General features: G+C 48.6%; 1 protein-coding gene across 1 annotated transcript; it reads left to right on the top strand.

The window, feature by feature from the left end:
* The first annotated feature begins 7,635 nt into the window (after window positions 1–7,635).
* LOC123161132 (putative pentatricopeptide repeat-containing protein At5g37570) lies at window positions 7,636–11,691 on the top strand. Its single transcript, XM_044578986.1, has 2 exons — window positions 7,636–9,551; window positions 10,880–11,691. The coding sequence occupies exon 1, from the start codon at window positions 7,697–7,699 to the stop codon at window positions 9,506–9,508; it is 1,812 nt and encodes a 603-aa protein (XP_044434921.1). The 5' UTR covers window positions 7,636–7,696; the 3' UTR covers window positions 9,509–9,551; window positions 10,880–11,691.
* The last annotated feature ends 1,169 nt before the right edge of the window (window positions 11,692–12,860 follow it).

Genomic DNA, 12,860 nt, shown 5'->3' with positions numbered 1-12,860 from the left:
TGCGGCTGTACCCACTGTTGACTGAGTCACTATTGCGCCTCCGCCTATGCCCATGGTATTTTGAGTGCGTAATTGTGTATGCGCGGCACGAATGCTGCCTTGATGGGGCTGGAGCGGAGGCCGGACTGCTAGTCACGCTCTTGGCGTGCCTGGCGACCCTGTTGCGGGGTACTCCGGACTCGCTTGACAGTGTTCGGGGTTGTTGTCGCCGGATTGGTGGTTTGCCGGAGAAGGCTGCTTTGTACTTCTGCTGCGAGGGTTGCAGTATGCTCTTCTGTACAAAGAGAGAGGTCCATGTTTCCGTTGACTGTTATGAACCCACGAGGTCCTGGCATCTTGAGCTTGAGGTATGCATAGTGTGGTACCGCATTGGACCGAGCGAATGCGGTTCGTCCAAGCAGTGCATGATAACCACTACGGAAAGGGACGATATCGAAGATTAACTCCTCGCTTCGGAAGTTATCCGGAGATCCGAAGACCACTTTCAGTGTTATGGAGCACGTGCAACGGGCCTCTACTCCTGGAATTACACCTTTGAAGGTGGTTTTGGTGGGCTTGATCCTCGAAGGGTTGATGCCCATTTTGCGCACTGTGTCCTGATAGAGCAGGTTCAGGCTGCTGCCGCCATCCATAAGGACTCGCGTGAGGTGGAATCCGTCGATGATTGGGTCTAGGACCAATGCGGCTGAACCGCCGTGACGAATGCTGGTAGGGTGATCCCTACGATCAAAGGTGGTCGGACAGGCTGACCACGGGTTGAATTTTGGGGCGACTGGCTCCATCGCATAGACGTCCCGTAGTGCTCGCTTCCGTTCCCGTTTGGGAATGTGGGTGGCATAGATCATATTGACTGTTTTCACCTGGGGAGAAAATTTCTTCTGTCCCCCCGTGTTCGGACGCCGGGGCTCCTCGTCATCGTTGCTGTGCAGCCCCTTGTCCTTGTTTTCGGCGTTTATTTTACCGGCCTGTTTGAACACCCAGCAGTCTCTATTAGTGTGGTTTGCTGGCTTATCCGGGGTGCCATGAATTTGGCACGAGCGATCAAGTATGCGGTCCAGACTGGACGGTCCCTGGTTGTTTCTTTTGAACGGCTTTTCCCGATGCCCGGATTTCGAGCCAATGAATTCAGCGTTGACTACCGTGTCTTCAGTGTTGTTGCCGTTGTTCCGTCGCTTATGTCTGTTGCGCCGTGGCTTGCCGTTATTGTCGCGGACATCTGAGGTGCCGGAATTTATTGGCGTGGTGCTGCTGCGAGCCAACCAGCTGTCCTCGCCCATGCAAAAGCGGGTCATGAGTGTCGTGAGGGCCGCCATGGACTTTGGTTTTTCCTGGCCGAGGTGTCGGGTGAGCCACTCGTCACGGATATTATGCTAAAAGGCCACCAGGGCTTCGGCGTCCGGACAGTCGACTATTTGGTTCTTTTTGGTTAGGAACCGAGTCCAGAATTTCCTGGCTGACTCTCTGGGCTATTGGGTAATGTGGCTCAAGTCATCGGCATCCGGTAATCGCACGTACGTGCCCTGGAAGTTGTCGAGGAACGCGTCCTCCAGGTTTTCCCAACTGCTAATGGAATTTGCCGGCAGGCTATTTAGCCAGTGCCGGGCCGGTCCTTTGAGCTTAAGGGGAAGATACTTGATGGCGTATAGATCGTCATCGCGGGCCATGTGAATGTGGAGAAGGAAATCTTCGACATACTGCGGGGTCTATTGTGCCATCGTATGATTCGATGTTTACGGTTTAAACGCTTCTGGGAATTCATGATCCATCACTTCGTCGGTGAAGCAGAGGGGGTGTGCAGCGCCTCTATGTCGGGCTATGTGGCTACGCAGTTCGAATGAGTCTGGTTGGCTGTATTCTGCCCGGCCGGACTTGTCGATAGTGTATCCGGCGTGACGATCATTGTTATGTGTTGGGGCGCCCCCGCGATCCGTAGATCGATCTTAACTGTCCTGCCTTGTTTTCCAGTATATCTTGCAGGTCCTGCATATTGCCCCGGGTCGTAGTGTATTGGCATAGGGGTGCGGGCTGGTATTCGGGCTGATACGCCGTTTTATCCCGGCCACGGGGTGGCCGGTCGGCCGCGTGGCGCTCGAGTCCATATTCCTCGGCTGCCAGGACTTCGGTCCATCTGTCTGTGAGTAGGTCTTGATCAGCTTGGAGTTGTTGTTGTTTCTTTTTCAGGCTCCTCGCAGTGGCCATAAGCCGGCGCTTGAAGCGCTCCTGCTCTACGGGGTCCTCAGGCACGCCGAACTCATCGTCGCCGAGGCTAACCTTGTCTTTGGAGGGGGCATGTAGTTGTCCTCCTTCGGGTGTCCGTCCGCCGCCTATTCGTCTGGGCTGACCTGCCCGTCATCCTGTTCGGCCTGCTCGAAGGCAGGCTGATCGGGGTTGTATTCATCTTCGGCACCATCCAGATTGTTTTCGTCTCCTGTGCCGGTATTGCTGTGGTGGGGCTTGGAGCGGCACCGACGGCGCCCATGCTTTGCTTTCTTCCTTGAGGGGTTATCCTCCATTGCCTCATCGCCATTGGTTTCTTTCGGAGTGTCCACCATATATATATCATATGAGGAGGTGGCTGTCCACCGCCCACGTTCCTGTTCTTCTCCTAGCTCGTCGTCCACACCGTCGATGTCTTCAGAGTCAAAATCAAGCATGTCGGTCAAATCATCGACCGTGGCGATGAAGTGGGTGGTGGGTGGGCGGCGAATTCCCTCGTCGCCTGCTTCCCACTCGAGCCGGGCATAGTTCGGCCAAGAGTCTCCTGACAAAGAGAGAGATTTTAATGAGTTCAGCATGTCGCCAAAGGGCGAGTGCCGGAAGATATCCGCAGCGGTGAACTCCCTTACCGGAGCCCAACCAGATTCGGCGGGCTCAGGGGTGCGCGGACTGGAACCTACAGCCGGACACGAGCCCAGGGGTCTGGTGTCACAGGCTTCCTTGGGGGTGAAGTCTGTGTTCGGCTCTACCGCCGATGAGTGTGCGGCCTCCAGGGCGGGGTCCATCCACCCGTCCTTGGATGACGCAATCTCCCCCGGATTTAGGTCCGGGGCTCCTGCAGGTGCGATATCCCGAGTATTGTCCGACAACAGGTCTAAGCCGTGCTCATCGTGACTGTTCAGCACTCCTGGCGCAGGCCCGAATCCGTTGAAGATCAAGTCTCCGCGGATATCAGCCGTGTAGTTCAAGTTTCCGAACCTGACCTGATGGCCAGGGGTGTAGCTGTTGATCTGCTCCAAATGGCCAAGCGAATTGGCCCGCAGTGCGAAGCCGCGGAACACGAAGATCTGTCCGGGGAGAAAAGTCTCACCCTGGACCGTGCTGTTGTTGACGATTGAAGGAGCCATCAAGCCTCGCAGAGACGACAGAGAGGAACTCTCAATGAAAGCACCAATGTCGGTGTCAAAACCGGTGGATCTCGGGTAGGGGGTCCCGATCTGTGCATCTAAGGCTAATGGTAACAGGAGGCAAGGGACACGATGTTTTACCCAGGTTCGGGCCCTCTTGATGGAGGTAAAACCCTACTTCCTGCTTGATTGATATTGATGATATGAGTATTACAAGAGTTGATCTACCACGAGACCGTAGAGGCTAAACCCTAGCAGCTAGCCTATGATGATTATGATTGTGTCCCTAAGGACTAAACCCCCCGGTTTATATAGACACCAGAGGGGGCTAGGGTTTACACAGAGTCGGTTACAAAGAAGGAAATCTATCATCCGGATCACCAAGCTTGTCTTCCACGCAAAGGAGAGTCCCATTCGGACACGGGACGAAGTCTTGAGTCTTGTATCTTCACGGTCCAACAGTCCGGCCAAAGTATATAGTCTGGCTATCCGGATACCCCCTAATCCAGGACTCCCTCAGTCGTCGTCGCCCAGATGTTCATGCGCAATCACGTCCTCGTCTACCACTACTGCCTGGGCACAAGGCCTTGCGAGCGTTTCGCCAGGTTTGTCAACAGCTCCCACTACATGTTTGCTATGGTGGACATCACCAACAATGTAAAGGTGCTCAAGAATTCGGGCATCGCCTGCAAGAATCTTGTCAACATCCAGGGGCAATACAAGATCTTGGGCAGCAACGAGCATGAGAAAGGACTCGTTGGTTCACCTCTCCGAGGCCATCATCGACCCCTACTACTGAGACATGAAGGATTCCTATAACAAGGACAAGCGTGCCTGGCACTCAGCCCGGATGGAGAAACTCGACAAAGCACATGTCGTGTATGCGGCCAAGGAGGCATACACGAGCTATGAGATGTACATGCAGATCGTTGACATGAGGAAGTGCCTCCTTCCCCAAAACGGCCAGGGATCCAGCCGGAAGCAGAGCAATGCAAGCATCATCGCAACAAGAAGTAGATGATTAGATCCTTGTTTCTCCTAGTTTAGTATGCATGTAATTGCTTACTTTGGTGTGTGGAAATTTTATGTGTATAGTCACTTGTGTAATTGTATGCTTAATTTGGTTATGCGGTGCTATCTTTTTAAGTATATATGTTGATGAACTATTGACAGAGCGTACATAGATGTTGTGCAGACAGAGCAAATCACATCGCACACGGACTAAACAATGGAACCCGTCGGTGATGTTTTCATCAATCACTCACAATTATATACCGGCAATAGTTTGATCACAACACACACGGCTTGTGAATAGGAATCGTCCCTGTTGTTATCGGTCTTTCCACACGTTTCTGATTGCAGGCCTGTTTGCCCCATATCACACACATCTTGTTAAGTTGAACCGTTTATGTTCTCTTGGCTCAACGCAAACAGTTCATCCGAGTGAACTGTATGTCGTATATCGCACACACATTCATCGGGCTACCTGTTTCTTTTGTGTTGCCTAATCACAAACAGTTCATCTGAGTGAACTGTATGCCGTATATCGCACACACCTTCATCTGGCTGCCTGTTTCTGTTGTTCCGTCTCATCGCAAACGGTTCATCAGAGCGAATTGTATGTCGTATATCGCACACACACAGAGACACCTTGATCTGGCTGCTTGTTTATGTTGTTCTATCTCATCGCAAACAGTTTGTACGGATCAATCATATGTCCCGCATCGCACACGCATCTAAAATCTGAACCGTGTTTGATGTATCCACCATTGCAAACGTTTTGCATCTTTTTTGACGGTTTTTACATCACCGTGTGCGATTAATGCATCGCACATAGTTTCGTCAAAGGGTCTCTGATCGTAGTGTCGCGTTAGCAGCATCCTGCAGCAGTGTTCATACCTGAAAGATTACATGATTAGGACATGTTAGGTAGCATTCAGCATCAAAAATTCTGTTTTTATCATTTATCTACTGGAGGATGAGCTGGAATTAAACTTTGGAATGATGATATGTCTTCAACATATCTATAATTTTTTATTATTTCATGCTATTATCTTATTAATCTTGTATGCTTTATATGCCATTTTGTATCATTTTTGGGAACTAACATATTAAATCAGTGCCCAGTGTCAGTTCTTTTTTTTGCCTATTTCCTTGCTTCGCAGAAAAACCATACCAAACGAAGTCCAAACACAATGAAACATTATGGTGATTTTTTCTAGACTGGGAGATACCCTAGAAGCTTCGGGGGGAGGCTAGAAGATCTACGAGTGGGCCACAAGCTCACACAACGCGCCACATGAGCTTGTGGGCCCCATGGAGGCCCCCTGACCTAATTCCAGAGCTATAAATTCCCTAAAATCGGGAAACCCCTTGAGCGAGACCCGAAACAATTTTGTCGCCGCCACAAGCCTCTGTTCTTTCGTGATCCCATCTGGAGGCCTCCACTGGTACTCTGCCGGAGGGGGAATCGATCACGGAGGCCATCTTCATCAACCTTGCTGCCTCCATGATGATGTGTGAGTAGTTCCCACACGACCAACGGGTCCATAGCAGTAGCTAGATGGCTCTCTCTCTCTATCTCTCTCTCTCTCACTCACTCACTCACACACACACACACACTCACACACACACACACATTGGATCTTCAATACAATGATCTCCTCGGAGATCCATACGATGTAATCTTTGCGGTGTGATTGTTGGGATCCGACGAATTGTGGATTTATGATCAGATTATTCATTGAAAGTAATTGAGTCTTTTTTGAGATTTATTATGTGTGATTTTATAGCCTTATATTTCTCTTCGATCTATCTATCTTCTTTGGCCAAGTAGATTGATTTATCTTAAGTGGGAGAGGTGCTTGGTGGTAGGTTCAATCTTGCGGTGACTTTACTCATTGACAGGAAGAGTAGGAAGGCACATATTGTATTGTTGCTACTAAGGGTAAAGCGATGGGGTTTAATCATATGACTGGTTCTATTTTGTCTACATTATGTCATCATGCTCAAAGTATTACTTTGTTTGTTATGAACTTAATACCTCAAGATGCATACTGGATGGCAGTCGAGGGGTGGAGTAATAGTAGTAGATTTAGTAAGATTAGCGGTCTACTTCTCTCAGACGTAATGCCTATATATTGATCATGTCACGAATAACGTCATAACCATGCGCTTTTGTATCAATTGTCCAACAGCAAATTGTCTATCCACGTTACAATGCTCATGAGAGATGCCTCTACTGAAAGCTATGGCCCCTGGGCCCATTCACTTCATATTTACTAAAACCCTAAATTCTTACTGCAATTTATTATCTTTTATTTTATATTTATCTATCTATCACTACCAGAATTAATCATTGCAATTAACGAGTACAAGGAGATTGGCAACCCTCTTGCCCGTGTTGGGTGTAAGTATTTTTTTGTGTGTGTGTGCATGTCCAGTTGACGTTTGTTTGCGTGAGTCTCCTACTGCTTAGATAAACCTTGGTTCTTAACTGAGAGAAATACTATCTGCTACTATACTACATCACCCTTCCTCTTCGGGGAAATCCTAACGCCTATCACAAGTAGCAGTGTCGCACAATGTCCAACTGCTACCCACCAGTGGTTGTTCTTGGAGCTGCCTCACTCTCACTGACCTTTGCGCCGGCTTCACGATTTCCACGCACTCCTCCATTTCGTCCAGCAACAACGACAATTTCGCACATGTGACCATGCTCGTGCCCGAACAACAACCTGCACGACCAGCTCTACGACAAGGGTGTCGGGGTAACGACGATGGAGAGAGAGAGAGAGAGAGAGAGAGAGAGAGAGAGAGGTGAGTGGGATGGCGTTCTCCATTGAGATTGGCTCAAGATGTCCCAAGTGGTCGTGCTGAAGGAGAGGGATGTCATCCTCCATGCCGACTGGCTCGGGTTCTCCCGGCGACTGCGCCAAACCTCTCAGTGAGACTGCCCTGCAGCTCATGGTCACACTGGTGGTAGGCCTGCAGGTTGCAGCACACACTGCCAATGGAAGCGTATAGTTCAGTTTTGAGGAAGTAAATACATATAAATGGCTCATTTGAAAAATGCATCATAGATGCTGGTCATGCAAGCTTAGGATCTGTAATGAACGAACTTACATGATTTTGGAACAAAAACTGCAATTTTAAAGTTATAGGACTAAACTGACACACTTCAGATAGTTAGTTTTAGAATGTAAAACTACAATTTCAAAGTTATAGGACCAAACTTACATACTTTTAATAGTTTTATTTTTTTAGGACTGCATAAAGCGGTACGATTACCCCAAACACACACTTACAAATCCTGAACGCCAAATGCTCGACAGAAATCCTGAGCGAAGCCAATGCCGCCTCCCCGCCCGAGCGCTCGCGTCCAGGAGGAGAACCTACTCGTGCGCCTGGCGGCTCGGTGCGCGTCCGGGCGCCAGCTCGATCAGCTCCACGCCCGCGCCGTGCTCCTCGGCCACACCCGCAACAGCTTCGTCGCCGCCAAGCTCGTCCGCGCCTTCGCCGACCTCGGCCACCTCGGTCGCGCGCGCGCGGTGGCCACGGCGCTCGGCCCCGCCGCCAACGCCTTCGTGTGGACAGCGCTGGTGCGAGCGCACTCCCAGTCGGATGCCGCCGCGCACGATGCCGTGGCGCTCTACGCCCAGATGCATCACGGTTGCCCGGGGATCAAGCCGCTCACCTTCACCGTTTCCTCCGTGCTGAAGGCGGCGGCTCGCCGCAAGATGCTGCAGGAAGGCGAGCAAGTTCACGTGCACGTGTTCAAGAATGGATTCCAAACCGACGAACGCATCGCGACGACGTTGGTGGATTTCTATGCGAAGTGCAGCAGGCTGGATGACGCCCGCAGGGTGTTCGACAGATTGTCCGTTAAGGATGCTCAGCTGTATAACACTATGATTGCTGCACATATGGAGGTAGGTGAGGTGGAGCGTGCAGAGGAGCTCTTCGAGGCGATGCCGGAGAGGAACGCATACACACTTGTGGAGATGGTTTGTGGGTACTCCGCACGTGGTGATATGGACTCTGCAAAGCGTCTCTTTGAAATAGCAGTGGCAAAGGGAGCAGAAAACACGGTTGTGTGTACAGCCATGATATCTGGCTATGCGAAAACTGGCAATGCCGATGATGCTAGGGCCGTCTTTGATGGAATGAGAGTGCGGGATGCTGCAACCTGGAATGTGATGATTGGAGTGTATTCAGGTGCTGGTCGGGCTGTAGAGGCTGTCGATCTCTTCAAGATTATGCTGGAGATTAGAGCAAGGCCAAAGGTGGAGCCAAACCACACTACAATCTCTATTGTTGCAGCTGCATGTGCGCAGTGTGGGTTACCGACTCAGGCTAGTTGGATACAGGATTATGTGGATCGTCATACGATGTTGTTGAACAACCATACTGTAGCTGCCCTCATTGATATGCATTCAAAGTGTGGTAATATAGAAAGGGCACTTGACTTGTTCTGCAGCTGGAGGCAAAGAGATCTTATCTGTTATAGTTCTATGATCTCTGCATTGGGCATGCATGGCCGTGGAAAAGATGCAATTGCCGTTTTTAATGAGTTGTGTGACAATGGCTTCGACCCCGATGAAATCTGTTTTGTGTCAGTCCTCAATGCTTGCAGTCATACAGGTCTGATTGATGAGGGACGCCGATACTTCAAGACGATGAAGGATGACTACAACATTATTCCTACTGTAGAACATTACCTGTGCGTGGTGGACTTGCTTGGTCGTGCGGGATGCATTGATGAAGCTTACCAAATGATCACACATGAGATGCCAAAGGACATTGAATCACATGCTGGAATTTGGGGCCCTCTATTAAGCGCATGTAGGACTTACTCAAATGTGGAGATTGGGGAGGTGGCAGCAAGTCACCTATTCAAGTTGGAACCAAATAACGTGGGGAATTATGTCCTGCTTTCAAATATATACGCAAATGCAAAGAAGTGGGACGGAGTCCAAAAGGTTCGAGCCCTCCTGAGGAGACAAGGAATGAAGAAGCCGCCTGGGTGGAGCCAAGTTGATGCTGAAGGCAGTCTTAGAGAGTTTATCACCGGTGAGCTTGACAGTGTTCTAGAGGCGGTCTTGGAGATACTGAATTGGGAGCTCAAGGATCATGGTTACACGCCAATCATAGAAGATGAATGAAGAATTGAAGATACTCATTTCTCAAGTGTGTGTTGTTCTCAAGGTTGGTTGTTTCTTTCATCAAAGTCAGCAAATCTGCATACGGGAAATTTTAAAATTCTGGACTGAAGAGTGGAGCTCCGCACCTCATAATGGAGGCATCGCCATGTTGGTGCCGTAGCCCATGGTGCATGAACAAAGAATAGATATGCTGCCCAAATTCCTTTTTTGGCGATCCAAGTATAAAGCAGGTGGCTGCCAAATTTAAATTTTACAACATTTATGAGCTGCCGACAATTCCAAGATCGACTTGTCTGCAGTCTAGCCAGTCACAAGGAATCACGCGGTCTTCAGATATAGACTTAAGCACATTTGGTAGTCCAAAGCCCAAAATGCAACTGTTCATAGAATTGCTACACTGTAAGGGTTGGAGCTTTCAAATTCGGAAGTAGAACTATAAAAGGTCTTATGAGCACATATTCTCATGGCATCATATCATATACTCTTAGAAGCCATGTGGTGGTTATTGCTAGACATGTGTAGTGCAAGTGTAAAAAGGAATGTCAAATAAGAGCTAGTGCATGACCTTTTTCGGTGCGATATGAGGCTTTCCTTCTCTGTTGTATGCACGTTTGCTCTTGGTCCTTGCTCATTACCACAGTCAGCTGTGTGAGAGCTACGAGTGTGATGCTTTGGCATAATCTCTGAAAGCGGTAACAGATTTGGAACTTTGATCTCTAGTGATCTTATCCAAATCTTCTGTTTTTTTTTTTGAAACGGAAAAATCTTCTGGTTTTACTTTCAAGGATACTAGCTAGTGGATTTCTGTGTTTTCCTCTCTTTAGTGCTACCAACGAACACATGGCAGTGTGTTTCGCATTCACCATATAAAGTAAATCTGACTTGATTTGTGTGTACATTTTATTGCTGGATACGCGGAGTGTATACAAAGGAATGTCAATAAGAGCTGGTGCATGACCTTTTCCGCGTGCACGCGGTATGAGGCTTTCCTTTTCTGCTGTATGCATGTTTGCTCTAGGTTCTTGCTCATTACGACGGTCAACTGTATGAGAGCTACCAGACTGAAGCTTAGGCAGAATCTCCGAAAGCATCAACAGATATGGAACATTGATGTCTAATGCTCTTATCCAAATCTTCCCTACTTACTTTCAAAGATACTAGCTAGTGGATTTTTTGTGTTTTCCTCTCTTTAGTGCTATCAATGAACACATGGCGGTGTGTTTTCCTTTCGCCACATAAAAAACAAATCTGACTTAATTTTTGTATTCCTTTCTTTCTTATGCCAAAACATTTTATAAAACAGTAATGAAAATCATGTACTTGCACTCGCCATATTATTTGCTGTAGTTTAACAGAAGTCATGTCTTACAGGGTGCTGTAAAGAAATGGTGAAGCATATATTCAGTATCACATTTCAGATCGCTGGCGCCGCGTAGCATCCCTTGGTGTTGCCCAAAAGTCCAAACTCCCAAAGTAAAAAAGACTCCAGGTTGTTGCAACTGGGAAAAGAAGATGAGAAAGAATATAGCCACCTCTGACAGTGATTGCAAGAAAGATGACCCAGCTGGTTTGGGGATACCTATTTTGCATCCTCTGTGGCCTATATAAACCCAGGTATTTGCATGGTCTCCTCTTAACACAAGAAGCATGGCATGTAGAGGAAGTGGAAGAGGGCTCTTCAAGGACTTTCCTCTCCTTCTCCCTCAAAGGCCTCCGACGGAGGGCTTTGAGTGAGATGAAGAGGGCGCTCCTTGCTGTCGAAATTCATGCCGTTTGTCCAGTAGATTTCTAATGCCGCTGTACATCGCAAGGCCCGGCTTTGTCGCTCTGCGGAGTATCGGCTCCGCTGCAGTCAATACTCTTCTACTGGCTAGCCATGCTGAAGATGCTGAGTGAACTATTTCAGAATTTCCTTCGAAATGTGAAAACAACAATAGGTGATAACCCTTCGGAACACCCAGAGTATGGGCTCTACTGACGGTAAGCTGTTACCACCATCTTTGCTGGGTAGTAGAGTTGTGGGGTCGGCTCTATGTAGCAGTGTATAAATACATGCGTTGTGTAAATTTGTTTGAATCAGAGTCTATGAAATCCATTATCCATGCGTTTATCTCCAAGTTGCAGGGGTGTATCAGGAGAGCGCATCTGCGTGGATGCGTGTGTATGCACCTTCTTTGTACTCTGATTGGCAAAAAGATGGATAACTGCATTTTCTTTTCCAACAACGGAGATTTTAGTCCCTCCGTCTCATAATATAAGAGCATTTTTTACATTAGTGTAGTGTCAAAAACGCACTAGTGTTAAAAACGCTCTTACGTGCTAGTGTCAAAAGCGCTCTTATATTATGGAAGAAAGTCACTAGTGTCAAAAATACTCTTATATCATGGGACGGAGGCAGTAGCTTGCAAATAGAGATACAATAGAACATCCACATCTTAGTTAGCTTTTGTCTTGCATATCTAGCTAATGCACGCCCAACCACATTTGCTTTTCAGGCAAAGTTTGCATAAGCTTGGATTGTTATTACTTTATTAGTACTGGAGTGGTTATATATGCTGTCCACTAGAGGTTAAACCTAGAGGTAGGCAATGGGCACGCGTACCCCTTGGTGGTTATGCTCTAGCGACTCAGGCGGCTAGGGTTGCTCGCCTCCTGCCGCCGCCGCTGATGAAGCCATGTACTTAGGGTAGGGTCATGGACCTGTCCAAGATACCCTCCTCAAGCACATGTCTACAAGAAACCACCTTTCAGTCGACCTGGAAGGGTTCCACTTGACGGACTCGAAGACACTCGACTATGAAGCCAACCACTCGACTGCCAGGAGACCTAAAGTCACTCTGCACGCAAACGGTCTGTCATTAAGTAGCTTTTATGGTCATCATAGCACTTTATGTTTGGCGTTACCAGTAACGTCCGATCTTAATGTACCTTAAACCCTGCATAACTGAGGGCCGGAGGGGTCTGGCGGACTCTATATAAGCCACCCCCTCCTCAGTGTAAAGGGTTCGCACCCCTGTAACTCATATACACATAATCCAGTCGACCGCCTCCGGGCTCCGAGACGTAGGGCTGCTACTTCCTCCGAGAAGGGCCTGAACTCGTAAACCTCTTGCGTATACAACTACTCCATAGCTAGGATCTTGCCTCTCCATTCCTACCCCCCCTATTCTACTGTCAGACTTAGAACCACGACAGTTGGCGCCCACCATGGGGCAGGTGTCTTAGTGACTTATTGGAGAAGTTGCGATTTTTCTGATCCCCTTCATCATGGTTTCAGGCGGAGTTTTGGTTGAGGGCCGCGAGATCCGTCTCGGCGCGCTCACGTTCATCGCCGACGACTCCGCTTGGCTTC

The sequence above is a fragment of the Triticum aestivum genome, chromosome 7B (assembly GCF_018294505.1).
Source record: "Triticum aestivum cultivar Chinese Spring chromosome 7B, IWGSC CS RefSeq v2.1, whole genome shotgun sequence".
In the NCBI taxonomy this organism is placed as follows: domain Eukaryota; kingdom Viridiplantae; phylum Streptophyta; class Magnoliopsida; order Poales; family Poaceae; genus Triticum; species Triticum aestivum.
The sequence above is the reverse complement of the archived record's forward strand: the minus strand, read 5'-3'. Positions and strand labels throughout refer to the sequence as shown.

Excerpts from the sequence above, each read along its gene's own strand:
- LOC123161132 (XM_044578986.1), top strand. The coding sequence starts at position 7,697 with ATGCCGCCTCCCCGCCCGAGCGCTCGCGTCCAGGAGGAGAACCTACTC.